Source organism: Pongo pygmaeus, chromosome 13 (genome assembly GCF_028885625.2).
Source record: "Pongo pygmaeus isolate AG05252 chromosome 13, NHGRI_mPonPyg2-v2.0_pri, whole genome shotgun sequence".
Classification (NCBI taxonomy): Eukaryota; Metazoa; Chordata; class Mammalia; order Primates; family Hominidae; genus Pongo; species Pongo pygmaeus.
The window spans coordinates 128,268,155-128,284,768 of NC_072386.2; the positions used below are offsets into that span (position 1 = coordinate 128,268,155).

At 54.1% G+C, this 16,614-nt stretch overlaps 1 protein-coding gene across 1 annotated transcript in view; it reads right to left on the bottom strand.

Annotated features, from left to right (window-relative positions):
- Positions 1-16,614, bottom strand: part of PNPLA7 (patatin like phospholipase domain containing 7) — a 97,867-nt gene that overhangs the window by 44,498 nt on the left and 36,755 nt on the right. Inside the window, 4 exon segments of the mRNA XM_054499979.2 lie at positions 544-621; positions 6,065-6,211; positions 6,434-6,534; positions 15,427-15,561. Coding sequence (XP_054355954.1) covers positions 544-621; positions 6,065-6,211; positions 6,434-6,534; positions 15,427-15,561 — 461 coding nt within the window.

Genomic DNA, 16,614 nt, shown 5'->3' on the forward strand with positions numbered 1-16,614 from the left:
AGGGCTCCGTGCAGCGAGCCGGGCCTCGGACCTGCACACCTTCTCTCCCGGCACCCGCATACTGACTGTCCCCAGCAAATACGCGTCCGCCCAGCGTTCCTGTGCACGGGGGGTCCCATGCCGCCTCGCCTGGGGCCTGACCTCTGAGGGGTGGGCTCCTGGCCCCTCCCACACTGAGCCCCCTGCACACGCCATGCATTTTGGTCCCACATCTGCAGATGTGCCCATGAAACCACTCCAAGGCCACTTCCACTGATCGGTATCCACCGTGCCTCTTATGACCTCTTCCCAATCTGCTTGCCCGGACCACTCTCAGGTGCGAGCGGAAGGGCCAGTGCAGCAGGGACCAAAGGTGGACACAGCTCTCGGGGCTCAGGGCTGCCTGAGGGGAGGGGCTCTGCCATGGTGCCCAGTGGGGCAGCGGCCCGGTGCTGGGAGGTCCCCAATCACTGGTATCCAGCCCAGGCCCTCCTCTGGTGTTCCACTTGGCACTGGGCTACGGCATTGGGTGGTCCCAGTGCCCCCCCCCAGACCCCCGCTCACCTGGTCTCCCTGCCTTGACACCACCGTGCCTGCAGGAACGTTCAGAAGCGCCACCCGGCCATCCAACAGAGATGAGTCCTGGAAACAGAGCAGGCTTCAGGGAACACGGGCGGGAAGCGTAAATGAAGGTCCAGAGAACGGAGGCTGCGCTGGGCCGTTCAGGGGCAACGAGTGGTGAGGCCAGAGGCCAGGCAAGGCCCTCCTCCGAGGCTGTCCTCCAACAAGGGCCTGATGGACACTGGGCACCCTGTAGAGCCACCGATGCCAAACCGGGGCATCGGAACAGAGACAGACACCAAACAGGAGCAAGGCAGAAAATGCAGAAACAGACACTCATATTTTTGTGAATTTACGTAAGAGAGAGAGGATGTCATTTCAGGGAGAAAGGGTGATTTCTTTATAAGTGGCGCTGGCATAGCCAGCAGTGGGACACCTTCTCCACTCCACCTACAGAACGACGCCCTCCAGGGCACGAGGACTCTGGAATCTGGGAGCTCCCAGAGGTGACCCGGGAGTGTCCAACACACTCGAACCCAGGAGGCAGAGGTTGCAGTGGACCCAGAGCCTGTGGAGATGCCCTGGGGCAAACCAAGGGTGAGGGAGCGTCTGCGGGCACCACACCCACGAAGGTTTGAAACATCAGGTGTGTAAACCCCCAGTCCACAGTGATGATGAAATAAAAATAAGAAACCCCACCCAGCACCTTTGGAAAATGATCAAAAAACAAACCATTAAACTTCCCACACCCTGACGGTGAAGGGGGTGAAGGCAGTTCCCCCCCAAAAGAGAAATGACATCACATGTCGCCACAAGTTTGTCAAACAGGAGGGAGAAAGAGGTGGAGGAGGATGAGAAGAATCTGAGCAGCCACGTATCCAGCTCTCAGGCAGAGGACGGCCGCTGACGGAGAGGCCGCACCGCCCCAGGGCGCATTGTCAGCCCGAGGAGCCGTGGGAGGTTCTTCAGAAGAAAGCAGCCTCCCTGAGGAAAGCAGCTGTGCTAAGAAAAGTCAGAGCCTTCGGGAGATGAGGGGGACATGGGAGACGAGGGGGACACAGAGGATGAGGGAGATGAGGGAGATGAGGGGGATGAGGGGGATGAGGGGGACGAGGCAGACGAGGGGGACACAGGGGACAAGGGGGACGAGGGGGACGAGGAGGATGTGGGAGACGAGGGGGACAAGGAGGATGTGGGAGACGAGGGGGACGCGGGGGACGAGAGGGACGTGGGAGACGAGGGGGACGAGGGGGACGAGGGGGACGCGGGGGACGAGGGAGACGAGGGGGACGCGGGGGACGAGAGGGACGTGGGAGACGAGGGGGACGAGGGGGACGAGGGGGACGCGGGGGACGAGGGGGACGAGGGGGACGCGGGGGACAAGGGGGACGCGGGGGACGAGGGGGACGTGGGGGACGAGGGGGACGAGGGGGATGTGGGGGACATGGGAGACGGGGAGGCGGGGAACGAGGGGGGCGCAGTGGATGAGGGGGACGTGGGGGACGTGGGGGACGCGGGGGATGAGGGGGACGCGGGGGACGAGGGGGACGAGGGGGACGAGGGGGATGCGGGGGACGTGGGGGACGAGGGGGACGCGGGGGATGCAGGGGACGAGGGGGACGTGGGAGACGAGGGGGACGAGGAGGACGTGGGAGACGAGGGGGACGCGGGGGACGAGAGGGACGCGGGGGATGAGGGGGACGAGGGGGACGAGGGGGAAGCGAGGGACGAGGGGGACGAGGGGGACGCGGGGGACGCGGGGGACGAGGGGGACGAGGGGGAACGAGGGGGACGTGGGGGACGCGGGGGACGCGGGGGACGTGGGGGACAAGGGGGACGAGGGGGACGCGTGGGATGAGAGGGACGCAGGGGATGCGAGGGACGTGGGAGCTGGCCACGGTGACACGGATGAGGCCGCTGGACAGGGGGGCACTGACCGCACGACTGAAGCCATTTGGCCATTTTAAGGATTACTGTTAAGTATTCAGAAATGATAAGAGTATTGTGGTTAGAGATGAATCCTGAAATATCCACCAGTGACGTGTTATGATGATGGGATTTGCTTCAAGGGGGGGCACCTGGGCAGTACGGAAGGGGTGCAGAGAAAACAAGGTGGGCTGTGGTGTGATCGTTACTATGAGGGATGCTAGGTACTCACCTTCACATACTATTCCATCTATTCTATATAGTTTTGAATTTTCCCATAATTAAAAAGTTGTTTAAAGAGAGAGAAGACTGGCTGGGTACAGTGGCTCACGCCTGTAATCCCAGAATTTTTGGAGGCCAAGGCAGGTGGATCACTAGAGGCTAGGAGTTCAAGACCAGCCTGGGAAACATGGCAAAACCCCATCTGTACTAAAAATACAAAACTCAGCCAGATGTGGTAGTGAGCCTGTGGTTCCAACTACTCAGGAGGCTAAGTTGGGAGGATCACTTGAGCCCAGGAAGTGGAGGTTGCAGTGAACTGAGATGGCACCACTGCACTCCAGGCTGGATGACAAAGTGAGACACTGTCTCCAAAAAAGAAGAAGGAAGGAGGAGGAAGAGGGAAGGAGGAGGGAGAAGGAGAAGGAAGAAAGAAGGAGAATGAGGAGGGGGAAGGAGAAGAAGGAGGGAGAAGGAGGAGGAAGAAGGAGGAGGGAGGAGGGAGAAGGAGAAGGAGGAGGGAGAAGGAGAAAGAGGAGGGAGAAGGAGGAGGGAGAAGGGGAAGGAAGAAGGAGAAGGGGAGGGAAGAAGGAGAAGGGGAGGGAAGAAGGAGAAGGGGAGGGAAGAAGGAGAAGGGGAGGGAAGAAGGAGAAGGGGAGGGAAGAAAGAAGGGGAAGGAAGAAAGAGAAGGGGAAGAAAGAAGGAGAAGAGGGGGGAAGAAAGAAGGAGAAGTGGAAGGAAGAAAGAAGGGGAAGGAAGGGGAAGAGGAAGAAGAAGAAGGAAGAAGAAGAAAAGAAGAAGAAGAAGAAAGAAAAAGAAGAAAGAAGAAGAAAGAAGAGAGAAGAAGAAAGAAGAAAAAAGTAGAAAGAAGAAGGGAGAAGGGAGAAGGAAGAAGGAAGAAGGAAGAAGAAGGAAGAAGGAAGAAGCAAGAAGAAGAAAGAAGGAGAAGAAGAAAGAAGAAGGAAGAAGAAGGAAGAAGAAGGAAGAAGGAAGAAGAAGGAAGAACAAGAAGGAAGAAGGAAGAAGGAAGAAAGAAGAAGCAAGAAGAAGAAGAAGAAAGAAGAAGAAAGAAGAAGGAAGAGAAAGAAGAAGGAAGAAGAAGGAAGGAAGAAGAAGGAAGAAGGAAGAAGAAGGAAAAAGGAAGAAGAAGGAAGAAGAAGCAAGAAGAAAGAAGAAGAAAGAAGAAGAAAGAAGAAGAAGAAGAAAGAAGAAGGAAGAAGAAAGAAGAAGAAAGAAGAGGAAGAAAGAAAAAAAGAAGAAAGAAGAAGAAAGGAAGAAGAAAGAAAAAAGAAAGGAAGAGGAAGAAAGAAGAAAGAAGGAAGAAGAAGAAGGAAGAAGGAAGAAAGAAGAAAGAAGGAAGAAGGAAGAAGAAAAAGGAAGAAGGAAGAAGAAGAAGGAAGAAGAACGAAGAAGCAAGAAGAAGAAGAAGAAGGAAGAAGGAAGAAGAAAGAAGAAGAAGAAAGGAAGAAGAAAGAAAAAAGAAAGGAAGAGGAAGAGGAAGAAAGAAGAAGAAGAGAAGAAGGAGGAAGAAGGAAGAAAGAAGAAGGAAGAAGAAAGAAGAAGAAAGAAGAGGAAGAAAGAAAAAAGAGGAAGAAAGAAGAAAGGAAGAAGAAAGAAAAAAGAAAGGAAGAGGAAGAAAGAAGAAGAAGAAAGAAGAAGAAAGAAGAAAGAAGAAGGAAGAAGAAGAAGGAAGAAGAAGGAAGAAGAAGGAAGAAGCAAGAAGAAGAAGAAAGAAGAAGGAAGAAGAAGAAGGAAGAAGAAGGAAGAATGAAGAAGAAAGAAGAAGAAGAAAGGAAGAAGAAAGAAAAAAGAAAGGAAGAGGAAGAGGAAGAAAGAAGAAGGAAGAAGAAGAAGGAAGAAGAAGAAGGAAGAAGAAAGAAAGAAGAAAGAAGAAAGGAAGAAAGAAAAAAGAAAGGAAGAGGAAGAGGAAGGAAGAAGAAGAAGAGAAGAAGAAGGAAGAAGGAAGAAGAAGAAGAGGAGAGATTTTTTTTTTCCTTTGAGACAGAGTTTCACTCTTGTTGCCCAGGCTGGAGTGTGGTGGCGCAATCTTGGCTCACTGCAACATCCGCCTCCCAGGTTCAAGCAATTCTCCTGCCTCAGCCTCCCAAGTAGCTGGGATTACAGGCACGTGCCATCACGCCCAGCTAATTTTTGCATCTTTAGTAGAAACAGTTTCACCATGTTGGTCAGGCTGGTCTCGGACTCCTGACCTCAGGTGATCCACCTGCCTCGGCCTCCCAAAGTGCTAGGATTACAGGCATGAGCCACCACTCCTGGCCAGAAAAGCAGATTTAAGAGATAGATCAGCCAACTGCAGTGTATGGCCCTAACTCAGATCCTGATCTGTACAACAAGAAACCACTGAGAACCACTCATGACACAGTCAGGGTCCAGGAACACACTGGGTGGGTGAGCAATCGCAGCTTTTTAACATTTCACTTGCAGAGCAACACTGTGGTGATGGCTCAAAAGGAGTCCGTAACCGTTAGAGAGGAATGATTGAAATTATATCGTGTTGGAGATTTTTGAGACGGGAAATAACTGGGGGAGGGACTAGGAGTACAGCTGTAAAGTGATTAGCCATGACTGGTAATTACGGAATTGGGTGACCGGTGCATGGGAACTCACGACACTGTCACGGCTATCTTTTTACCTATTTAAAGCTTTCCATCGGCCTGGCGCGGTGGCTCATGCCTGTAATCCCAACACTCTGGGAGGCTGAGGTGGGCAAATCATTTGAGGACAGGAGTTTGAAACCAGCCTGGCCAACATGGTGAAACCCCGTCTTTACTAAAAATACAAAATTTAGCCAGGTGTGGTGGTGGGCGCCTGTATCCCAGCTACTCGGGAGGCTGAGGCAGGAGAATCACTTGAATCCAAGAGGTGGAGGTTGCAGTGAGCCGAGATCACATCACTGCACTCCAGCCTGGACGATACAGCAAGACTCTGTCTCGAAAAAAAAAAAAAAAAAAAGCTTTCCATCATATGTAAGAAATTAAATCCTAGATGAACTAAGGTGATTGAATATTAAAAAGTAATAAAAATAAATTATTAAAGTGAAGCTGGGAAAATGTCATACTACAATAATCTGACACTATTATTGCTGTATTAAATATAAACATAGATGAGAATTCTAAAGTCCAGCTTTGGGACACCCTGATGTCCCAGAAAGCCTCAGCTTTGAGTTTGAACATAAGGCGATCTCAAGCTGCTAGCTTCCCAAAGGGGACCCCAAAAGACAACTAAGCCTGCACTCCACCCAAAGCACCTCCTTTGCAGCCACTGTCCTCCACACCCGGAACCACTGCCCGACAGAGGCAGAGAGGAGGCCACGCGCCCTGGGTGGGACAACGGCCAGGTGCCCGCCGGGGCCACTCACTTCCAGCTTCATCAGGGTGAGCAGGTCCTTCTTGGCAGCTCTGAAGATGGCATCCGACTTCCTGCTGGCCAGGGTCTCATCTGTGTGACTCTCTGAGTGGTGGGAGACCGTGGAGGGCATCTCTGCAACCATCACGCTTTTCCTGGACTGGAGAAGAACGGAGATACCGGCAATTCGAAGGGATGTGGTTGGGGAACACCGCACAAGGGCGTGGTCAGGTCTAAATCGCACAGTGCAGAAAGGCTGGCTGAGCCTCCTGAAGCTGCAGGTGCCACATGACACCAGAGCTGGCGGTGCCCCCAATGTGCCAGCAAGCCACAGAGAGGGCAGGGCCCCAAGCGGAGGGTGAGAATGACAGCCAGGGCCTACCTTGCTGGCCATGGAGCTCCTGGGGTGCTCGTCCGAGTGCAGGAAGACCCTGGCACAGTCACATGCCATCCCCAGATCAGAAGTGGCACTGCCTGGGCCCCCTACACACAGAGGGGACACTCAGGACACGGTTCGCTGGGCTACAGACACAAACATCCGCGGTGTGGGCTGAGCACACTCTGCAGTCTAACCACACAGACCCCGGCAGCTCCCTCGAGGGAGTCGGGCCCTGAGATCCCTCCACATCCTGCTTTCTTTCGGCATCTGCCTCAATGGCTTTGTGACCCACCAGCTACAGGTTTTCTCCGCAGCTTAAACCCACATGGTGCCTTCAACATTTCTGGGCACTGATAAAGGTAGCCCGGTCGGTGCCTAAAACACTGAAGGAAACCAGCCCTGGCCCTGAGCCAGATTCCTCAAACCTTGCCATGCGTGCCACACCCTGACCGCTCGCTGCGGGCAACCCTGGGTAGAGCACCCTTTCTCTCGCTGTCCATCTCAGGGATGCTGCCGCCCTCTGTATGTGAGCTCCCCTAACAGGTGCCCTGGGCCGTCACGCTGGTGCTTTGGGCTTGGCTCTTTGCAGTCCCAGCCCCATCTCGGAGGTTCGCTCTTTGCAGTCCCAGCCCCGTCTCGGAGGTTCGCTCTTTGCAGTCCCAGCCCCGTCTTGGAGGGAGGGGGTTGAGACACCCCCTCCAAAGAGCTCCCCTGTTGCTGCTTTTGGGCAGCCTCGGGCTGAGCGGGATGAAGCAGTGTGCACCCTTTTATGGCCCGCCCTCAGCATTACACATCACTACACACACAGCATATCTGACCTCTGGACCAGCTGCTGTGGATTCTGAGGAAGGGTGCACATTTTGCATGACGGGGTCATGCACTTCCAGGCACAGACCCAGCCCTGCGCGTGCAGCTGCACATGCGAGCGAGTCATCTGCACTGCGGTTTCCCATCCAAACTGGAATTCGCAACACCCATTTCTCAGCGGAATACAGAGGAACCACGCAGACACTAACCGTGGACACATGCCACACAGATGCCGTGGCCACATGGTGCTGTAGGAAGGAACCAGGCCCAGGAGCACAGCCGTGTGCCCCTCCCTGGGAAGCCAGACACGGACAGCCAGGAGCGCTGGGCCTTGCAAAGGGGCGCGTGTCTCCGAGGCTTACGCTGAGGGTGCGCTGGTCGGGTTTCACGGAGCTGCACCCTTCAGCCCTGTGCACTGTGCTGTGTGTTACTTATGCCCCCGTCAAGTCCTGCTGTTTTTTTAAAAAATCCAAACTGGAAACCAATCTATGGCAACAAAGGTCACCAGTGCTTCCTCTGGGGCTGACCCTCTGGGGTGGGCGAGAGGAGCGCAGCCCCTTTACCTGGCCGCAGCCACATAGGGGAACACTGGGGTGCAATGACCACACCTTGTACGTCAACAAGCATGTAGCTAAAATGATAAAATTTCTCACACCTGTAGTCCCAGCACTTTGGGAGGCTGAGGCAGGCAGGTCGCCTAAGGTTGGGAGTTCGAGACCAGCCTGACCAACATGGAGAAACCTGTCTCTACCAAAAATACAAAATTAGCTGGGCGTGGTGGCGCATGCCTGTTACCCCAGGTCCTCGGGAGGCTGAGGCAGGAGAATCCCTTGAACCCGGGAGGCAGAGATTGCGGTGAGCTGAGATCGCACCATTGCACTCCAGCTTGGGTGACAAGAGCAAAACTCCGTCTCAAAATAAATAAATAAAATAAAATGCGGGGGCCAGGCAAGGTGGTATGCACCTGTGGTCCTTGCTGCTCGGGAGGCCAAGCTGGAAGGATGGCTGGAGCCCAGGAGTTTGAGGCCCGGACAACACAGTGAGACTGCACCTCTTAAAAATAAATACATAAATAAACGGGCCGGGTGCAGCGGCTCATGCCTGTAATCCCAGCACTTTGAGAGGCCGAGGTGAAGGCAGCGCTTGAGGCCAGGAATTCAAGACCAGCCTGGGCAACACAGCAAGACATCTCTATCTACAAAAATTTAAAAAACTAGCCAGGTGTGGGGGCCACACCTGTGGTCCCAGCTACCCATGAGGCTGAGGTGGGTGGATCACTTGAGCCCTCATGGGCTGAGGCGGGCAGATCATTTGAGCTCAAGAGTTCGAGGCTGCAGTGAGTTGTGATTTCACCACTGCACCCCAGCCTGGGCCATGGAGCAAGGCCTTACCTCAAAAAAAGAAAAAGAAAAAGAAAAAGTGGTGGATCAACTAGATAGCCATTTAGAAAAGGATGTATCGGCTGGGCGCGGCGGCTCACGCCTGGAATCCCAGCACTCTGGGAGGACGAGGCGGGCAGATCACGAGGTCAGGAGATCGAGACCATCCTGGCCAACATGGTGAAACCCCATCTCTACTAAAAATATAAAAAATTAGCTGGGCGTGGTGGCGGGCGCCTGTAATAACAGCTACCCGGCGGCTGAGGCAGGAGAATTGCTTGAACCCCAGAGATGGAGCTTGCAGTGAGCTGAGATCGCACTATTGCATTCCAGCCTGGGCAACAAGAGCGAGACTCTGTCTCAAAAAAAAAAAAAAAAAAAAAAAGAAAAAGAAAAAGAAAAAAGAGAAGGATATATCTTGACCCCTACTCACTTTCTACAAAAGAATAAATTCTAGATGGATAATACGAAAGGTAAAATGTTAAATCTTACAGACAGATTTCTTAAACAGGACACAAAATTAACCACAAAAGAAAAATATTGATAAATTAGATCCCATTAAGTTTAAAATTTCCTATTCATCAAAAGACACCACTAAGACAGTAAAAAGTGATAGAAAATATTTTTAATATACATACTGGACAAAGGAATCATACAGAGAATATATAAAGAATTCCTATTAATAAGAAAATGAAAGCTAAGAGGAAAATGGGCAAAAGACAAAGAAGGCTATCCAAGTGGACATGAAAGGTGCTCGGCCTCACAGCTCAAGAAGACAGAATCAGAGCACAGGCAGGCTCCACTGCACGCCCACCAGAAGACAGAGAGCAGCACGTGCTGGGCCAGAAGTAGCCGCTAACCATGGGCGGCCAGTGAGCACCTGCAGTGTGGCTGGCATGAGTGAGTTTAGCTGGCATGAGTGAGTTTAGCTGGTGCGAGTGAGTTTAGCTGGTGCGAGTGAGTTTAGCTGGCATGAGTGAGTTTAGCTGGCGTGAGTGAGTTTAGCTGGTGTGAGTGAGTTTAGCTGGTATGAGTGAGTTTAGCTGGCGCTAGTGAGTTTAGCTGGCATGAGTGAGTTTAGCTGGCATGAGTGAGTTTAGCTGGCGCGAGTGAGTTCAGCTGGCATGAGTGAGTTCAGCTGGCATGAGTGAGTTCAGCTGATATGAGTGGGTTTAGCTGGTGTGAGTGAGTTTAGCCGGTATGAATGAGTTTAGTTGGTGTGAATGAGTTTAGCCGGTGTGAATGAGTTTAGCCGGTGTGAATGAGTTTAGCCGGTACGAATGAGTTTAGCCGGTACGAATGAGTTTAGCCGGTACGAATGAGTTTAGCCAGCATGAATGAGTTTAGCCGGCGTGAGTGAGTTTAGCCGGTACGAATGAGTTTAGCCGGCGTGAATGAGTTTAGCCGGCGTGAATGAGTTTAGCCGGCGTGAATGAGTTTAGCCGGTACGAATGAGTTTAGCTGGTACGAATGAGTTTAGCCGGTGTGAATGAGTTTGGCTGGTGTGAATGAGTTTGGCTGGTGTGAATGAGTTTACTGGTACGAATGAGTTTAGCCGGCATGAATGAGTTTAGCCGGCGTGAGTGAGTTTAGCCGGCGTGAATGAGTTTAGCCGGTACGAATGAGTTTAGCCGGTACGAATGAGTTTAGCCGGTACGAATGAGTTTAGCTGGTGTGAATGAGTTTAGCTGGTGTGAATGAATTTAGCTGGTATGAATGAGTTTAGCTGGTACTAATGAGTTTAGCTGGTATGAACAAGTTTAGCTGGTACGAATAAGTTTAGCTGGCATGAATGAGTTTAGCTGGCATGAGTGAGTTTAGCTGGTGTGAATGAGTTTAGCTGGTGTGAATGAGTTTAGCTGGTGTGAATGAGTTTACTGGTACGAATGAGTTTAGCTGGCATGAATGAGTTTAGCTGGCATGAATGAGTTTAGCTGGCGTGAATGAGTTTAGCCGGTACGAATGAGTTTAGCTGGCATGAGTGAGTTTAGGTGTCAACAGTCACATGAGGCTTGTGGCCCCATGATGCACAGCACAGGCATGGAGCCCCCACAGCAGTCGGATGAGGTTGAGGAGTAGACGCTGGTGTCAGTGCCTGAAACGCCACCAGACAGTGCCCCCATGTGGGTGGAAAGCCACCCAGGTGCCGAGGCATGAGATTGAAGGCACAAGCTGTTCCAATATAATCAAGAAAATAGTTAGGATAAGAGAAAGTTATATTCGAAATAGGATATAGAGATGATTACATATGGATATTATCAATCATTAGTTTTCTGTATTAACCTTTGTATTATTATTATAACCAAAGAAAAACCAGGCCATACAGAGTTAGGAGCTGAAGGGACATTGTGAGAAGCGACCAGAAGACAAGAGTGTGAGCTCTGTCACGCCCAGATAAGGGCCGCTTGAGGGATCCTTGGTCTAGTGGTAGCGCCAGTGCCTGGGAAGGCACCCATTACTTAGCAGACCTTGGTCTAGTGGTAGTGCCAGTGCCTGGAAGGCAGCCGTTACTTAGCAGACCTTGGTCTAGCGGTAGCGCCAGTGCCTGGGAAGGTACCCGTTACTTAGCAGACCTTGGTCTAGCGGTAGCGTCAGTGCCTGGGAAGACACCCGTTACTTAGCAGACCTTGGTCTAGCGGTAGCGTCAGTGCCTGGGAAGACACCCGTTACTTAGCAGACCTTGGTCTAGCGGTAGTGACAGTGCCTGGGCACCTGTTACTTAGCAGACCTTGGTCTAGCGGTAATGTCAGTGCCTGGGAAGATACCTGTTACTTAGCAGACCTTGGTCTAGCGGTAGTGCCAGTGCCTGGGCAGGCACCCGTTACTTAGCAGACCTTGGTCTAGCGGTAGTGCCAGTGCCTGGGCACCTGTTACTTAGCAGACCTTGGTCTAGCGGTAGTGCCAGTGCCTGGAAGGCAGCCGTTACTTAGCAGACCTTGGTCTAGTGGTAGCGTCAGTGCCTGGGAAGGCACCTGTTACTTAGCAGACCTTGGTCTAGAGGTAGCATCAGTGCCTGGGAAGACACCCGTTACTTAGCAGACCTTGGTCTAGCGTTAGCGCCAGTGCCTGGGCACCTGTTACTTAGCAGACCTTGGTCTAGCAGTAGTGCCAGTGCCTGGAAGGCACCCGTTACTTAGCAGACTTTGGTCTAGTGGTAGCGCCAGTGCCTGGGAAGGTACCCGTTACTTAGCAGACCTTGGTCTAGCGTTAGCGCCAGTGCCTGGGCACCTGTTACTTAGCAGACCTTGGTCTAGCAGTAGTGCCAGTGCCTGGAAGGCACCCGTTACTTAGCAGACCTTGGTCTAGCGGTAGCGCCAGTGCCTGGAAGGCACCCGTTACTTAGCAGACCTTGGTCTAGCAGTAGCGCCAGTGCCTGGGAAGGCACCCGTTACTTAGCAGACCGGGAAAGGGAGTCTCCCTTTCCCTGGGAGAGTTAGCGAGCACTCTGCTCCACCAGCTCTTGTGGGGGGCCTGACATTCCCCAGGCCTGCCTGCAGTCATCCGGAGGCTTCAACGTCTCCCTGTGGTGCTGTGCTTTGGTGGTCACGCTCCTTGTCCACTTTCATATTCCGCCTGTACACCTGCTGCTTCTCTTAAGTTCTTAGAAGATAGCAGTAGCAGAATTAGCGAAAGCATTAAAGTCTTTGACCTCTCCGATGAGTGCATAGAAGAAATGCTCACGTCTGCTGTCCTCCCTCTCTGCTTCAGCTACCACAAAGAGAAAGGCCCCTTGTCACGTGGACACGTGACTTGCTTGACCTTATCAATCACTTGAGATGACTCACACTCCTTACCCTGCCCCCTTGCCTTGTATACAATAAATAGCAGTGTGTCCAGGCCTTCGGGGCCACTACCGGACTCTGTGCACTGGTGGTAGTGGCCCTTGGGCCCAGCTGTCCTTCCTACTATCTCTTAGTCTCGTGTCTTATTTTTCTACAATCTCTCATCTCCGCACATGAAGAGGAAACCCACAAGGCCCTGTAGGGCTGGACCCTACACCCCCGAGCCAAGCACACGTGACTCCATGATCCAGCAGCCCCAACAGAAACGTGTAGACGCTCGTGCAGTGGACGCACAGAGGCAAACATTCACACGGCGAAGCCTGCACCACAACGAGAAGATGGGGAGGCTTCTCCACATGACGGCATGGATGGACTTCCCCACGGGACGCGGAGCAGGGAAGCCAAACGCAAATGCACACCACACGGCTCCACTTCTAAAAAGGAAAACAGGCCAACCCCACCTAGGCTGGCAGACATCGGGGTGGTAGGCAGCCGTGGTGGGGAGCAGGTTTTACAACCAGACATGGCTGCTGGTGGTAACAACAGGAGCATGAACGGGGCTTACAGGGCCTCATTTATGTTTCTTTACCTGGTTCACAAGTGAGTTCAGTTTATGGAGTCATCAAACCGTCCACCTGCAATGTGCATCCTGCATGTGCATTATACAACCATCACTAGTTAATAAACAACAACTGGGCCGGGTGTAGTGGCTCATGCCTGTTATCCCAACACTTTGGGAGGCTGAGGCAGGAGGATCACTTGAGCCCAGGAGTTTGAAACCAGCCTGGGTAACATGGCAAGACACCCTCTCTATAGGAAACAAGAAAAATAAAAAGAAAATACAAAAAAAAAAAAAAAAGCCAAGTGCAGTGGTGTGCCTGTAGTCCCAACTACTCAAGAGGCTGAGGTGGGAGGATCACTTGAACCCAGAGGGTTGAGGCCGCAGTGAGCCCCTGTCTGAAAAAAAAAAAAAAAAAAAAAAGCTGTTGCTTAAAAAAATCCATGTAGATTCAGATACCTGATGCCCGATGGCACAAAAAAAGCAAGAGAGAGACGACAGATTGTTTTGTTAATGGTGTTGGGTAAATTATCACCATAAAGAGTACGAAAAAGATGAATTTCTTCCCTCATTCTTGCAGTATAAACTACAGATAAATGAAAGACCTCTATGTGAAAGGCAAAACTAAAAGCTAATAAAAATAGTCTTTGAGGCCAGGTGCAGTGGCTCGGCCTGTAATCCCAGCACTTTGGGAGGCAGAGGTGGGCGGATCACCTGAGGTTGGGAGTTTGAGACCAGCCTGGCCAACATGGAGAAACCTGGTCTCTACTAAAAATACAAAATTAGCCAGGTGTGGTGATGCGTGCCTAAAATAGGCTGAGGCAGGAGAATCACTCGAACCTGGGAGGCAGAGGTTGCGGTGAGCTGAGATCACGCCATTGCACTCCAGCCAGGGCAACAAGAGTGAAACTCTGTCTCAAAAAAAAAAAATTAAAAAACAGAAATAAATAAAACAGTCTTTGGAAAATTTATTTATGACTCAGGAATAAGAAAAGAATAAATAAGACCCAAAACACAAATCACAGGTGCCAAGGCAAAATGCTGGCTTTACACAAAAGAACATCAGGGTCCCTGTTGCGTGAGGGTCCCGTGGCAGCATTTTCCAGCTCATGGACAAGAGGGAAGAGAATCTCCAACAACTGAAACTAACAAGACAAGAGGGAAGAGAATCTCCAACAAAAACTAAGGAGACAACGGGGAAGAGAATCTCCAAAAGTGAAACTAACCAGGGATCTCTACCTACAGCACATAAAGAATCAACACAAATCAACCAAACTCCAGAATCCTGCAGAAAGTAGGCGGAGAATACGACCAGACAATCTGAGAGGGACGCCCAGATGGAACCGAATACAGCAGGAGCCGATGAGCTTGCTGGTGACCCCCGGGTGGCAGACGGCGGAGGGGGCAGGTCTGCGGCAGGAGCATGGCTGCCCTGCCGGGCAGGATGGACTTGGAGGCTGCCCTGAAAATGCCCTGGGCCCTGTGGCCGGGCTGCGGGTGGGTCACCCGGCTGTTGAGGTGCCCAGGCCCTGTGGTTGGGCTGTGGGTGGGTCACCCGGCTGTTGAGGTACCCGGGCCCTGTGGCCGGGCTGCGGGCGGGTCACCCGGCTGTTGAGGTGCCCGGGCCCTGTGGCTGGGCTGCGGGCGGGTCACCCGGCTGTTGAGGTGCCCGGGCCCTGTGGCTGGGCTGCGGGCGGGTCACCCGGCTGTTGAGGTGCCCGGGCCCTGTGGGTGGGTCACCCGGCTGTTGAGGTGCCCGGGCCCTGTGGGTGGGTCACCCGGCTGTTGAGGTGCCCGGGCCCTGTGGGTGGGTCACCCGGCTGTTGAGGTGCCCGGGCCCTGTGGGTGGGTCACCCGGCTGTTGAGGTGCCCGGGCCCTGTGGGTGGGTCACCCGGCTGTTGAGGTGCCCGGGCCCTGTGGGTGGGTCACCCGGCTGTTGAGGTGCCCGGGCCCTGTGGGTGGGTCACCCGGCTGTTGAGGTGCCCGGGCCCTGTGGCTGGGCTGTGGGCGGGTCACCCGGCTGTTGAGGTTTTGCTACACATCAGTTACAGCAAAGGTCCCCGCGGGGAGGCACAGGTCAGCAGCGCTGGGGAAGGAAGGGCAGGCTTGCTAGAGACCCGGGACGCAAGGCAGGAGAGGGACCACGCAGGGAGGGCGGGAAGGGCCGAGCACATGGCTCTGCGGGGCATCTGGTGGCACCGGCCTAGCCCTGGCGGTGGTGAGGGTAAGACAGGGCAGGCACGCAGAGGAGCACACCAGGGTGTTCCAGGGTGTTCTGGGCAGCAGGACGGCCACCAAGCCTCAACCCTAGAGCCAGAGGACAGGCACGGGCCCCTCTGGGCATGTGGGGCTCTAGTGGAGGGCGCCCGCCTCGGCGGCGATGCTGGGCGTCAGTGCAGCTCAGCCTGGGTCTCAGATGCCAAGGGCCTGTGGGTCACACTGGCTGGGCAGCCGTCGAGGTTCTTTACCTTGTGGGGCCGAAGGGTCGGGGTCACCTGCCCCGGGCTTCTCCAGCTCGTCCAAGATCTCTTTGCGAATGGAAGGCGCGGGGACGGAGTGGCTCCTCTTCAGCAGGGGCCCAGCAGCTGCTGGGCGGCCGCCCCGTGATCTGCTGGGGAGGCAGCCGTGAGCAACCTTGGTTTGCACGCACTCCCTGGCGTCTGGTGCAGCCCACTCGGGGCCACGCGGGGAGCAGGGTCCCCACAGCAGCAGCAGCTGGTGTGCCCCACAGTGCCCTGCGCACCTGCACACACTCTGGACCAGCCCTCGGGCCACCAGGCCGTCTGCATCTGCCAGGCCAGCAGGTGAGTGCAAGCGAGTGCCGGCCTCTGACTAGCCCTGGCCCCTCCCTGCCCTAATCACCCCTCCCACATCCCCCTCCTCCCAATCCCCCTCCCCACCCCATCCCCCTTCCCCTAAATCCCCCTCCCCCCCAATCCCTCTCCCCCAAATGCCCCCTCCCACCCTATCCCCCTTCCCCCAAATCCCCCCTCCCCCCAATCCCTCTCCCCCAAATGCCCCCTCCCCACCTCAATCCCCCCTCCCCCAAATCCTCCCTCCCTACCCCAACCCCCTCCCCCAAATCCTCCCTCCCTACCCCAAAGCCCCTTCCCCGAAATCCCCCTCCCCACCCCAATCCCTCCTCCCCGCCCCTTCCATCCCTACCCCAATCCCCCATGCGCCCCGCCCCCATCCCTACCCTAATCCCCTGCCCCCCTCCAAGGCCTTGCTGCCCTGATTGTCCTGCTGTGGGCCAAGTGCCTTGAAGGCAAACTCCATCCAGGTGGGGCTGCCGGCCAGGCCCTTTCTCAGGGCGTCCCCTCGGTGGATGCGGCTGTCTGGGCTCGCCTGGGGTGGGCCACGCAGGGCTGCATCTGCCCCTCAGGTGAAACGAGGAAGGAGCCTGGCCTTGCCGACACCGACCACACAGGTTGAAGGAGGCTGCCCCGCCTGGACACTGTCCTTACCACAGAGGCCCAGGAGGCCCCCCAGCCCTGGTCTCTGCCAAGACCCCATCCAGGACAGCTGCTGCCCCATCAAGTCACACAGACCTAATCCAGTGAAGGAAATGCCATTCAGGCAACGACACATACTCTAAAATACACTTTGAGGCCAGGTGCGGTGGCTCACACCTGTAATCCAAACAACTTGGGAGG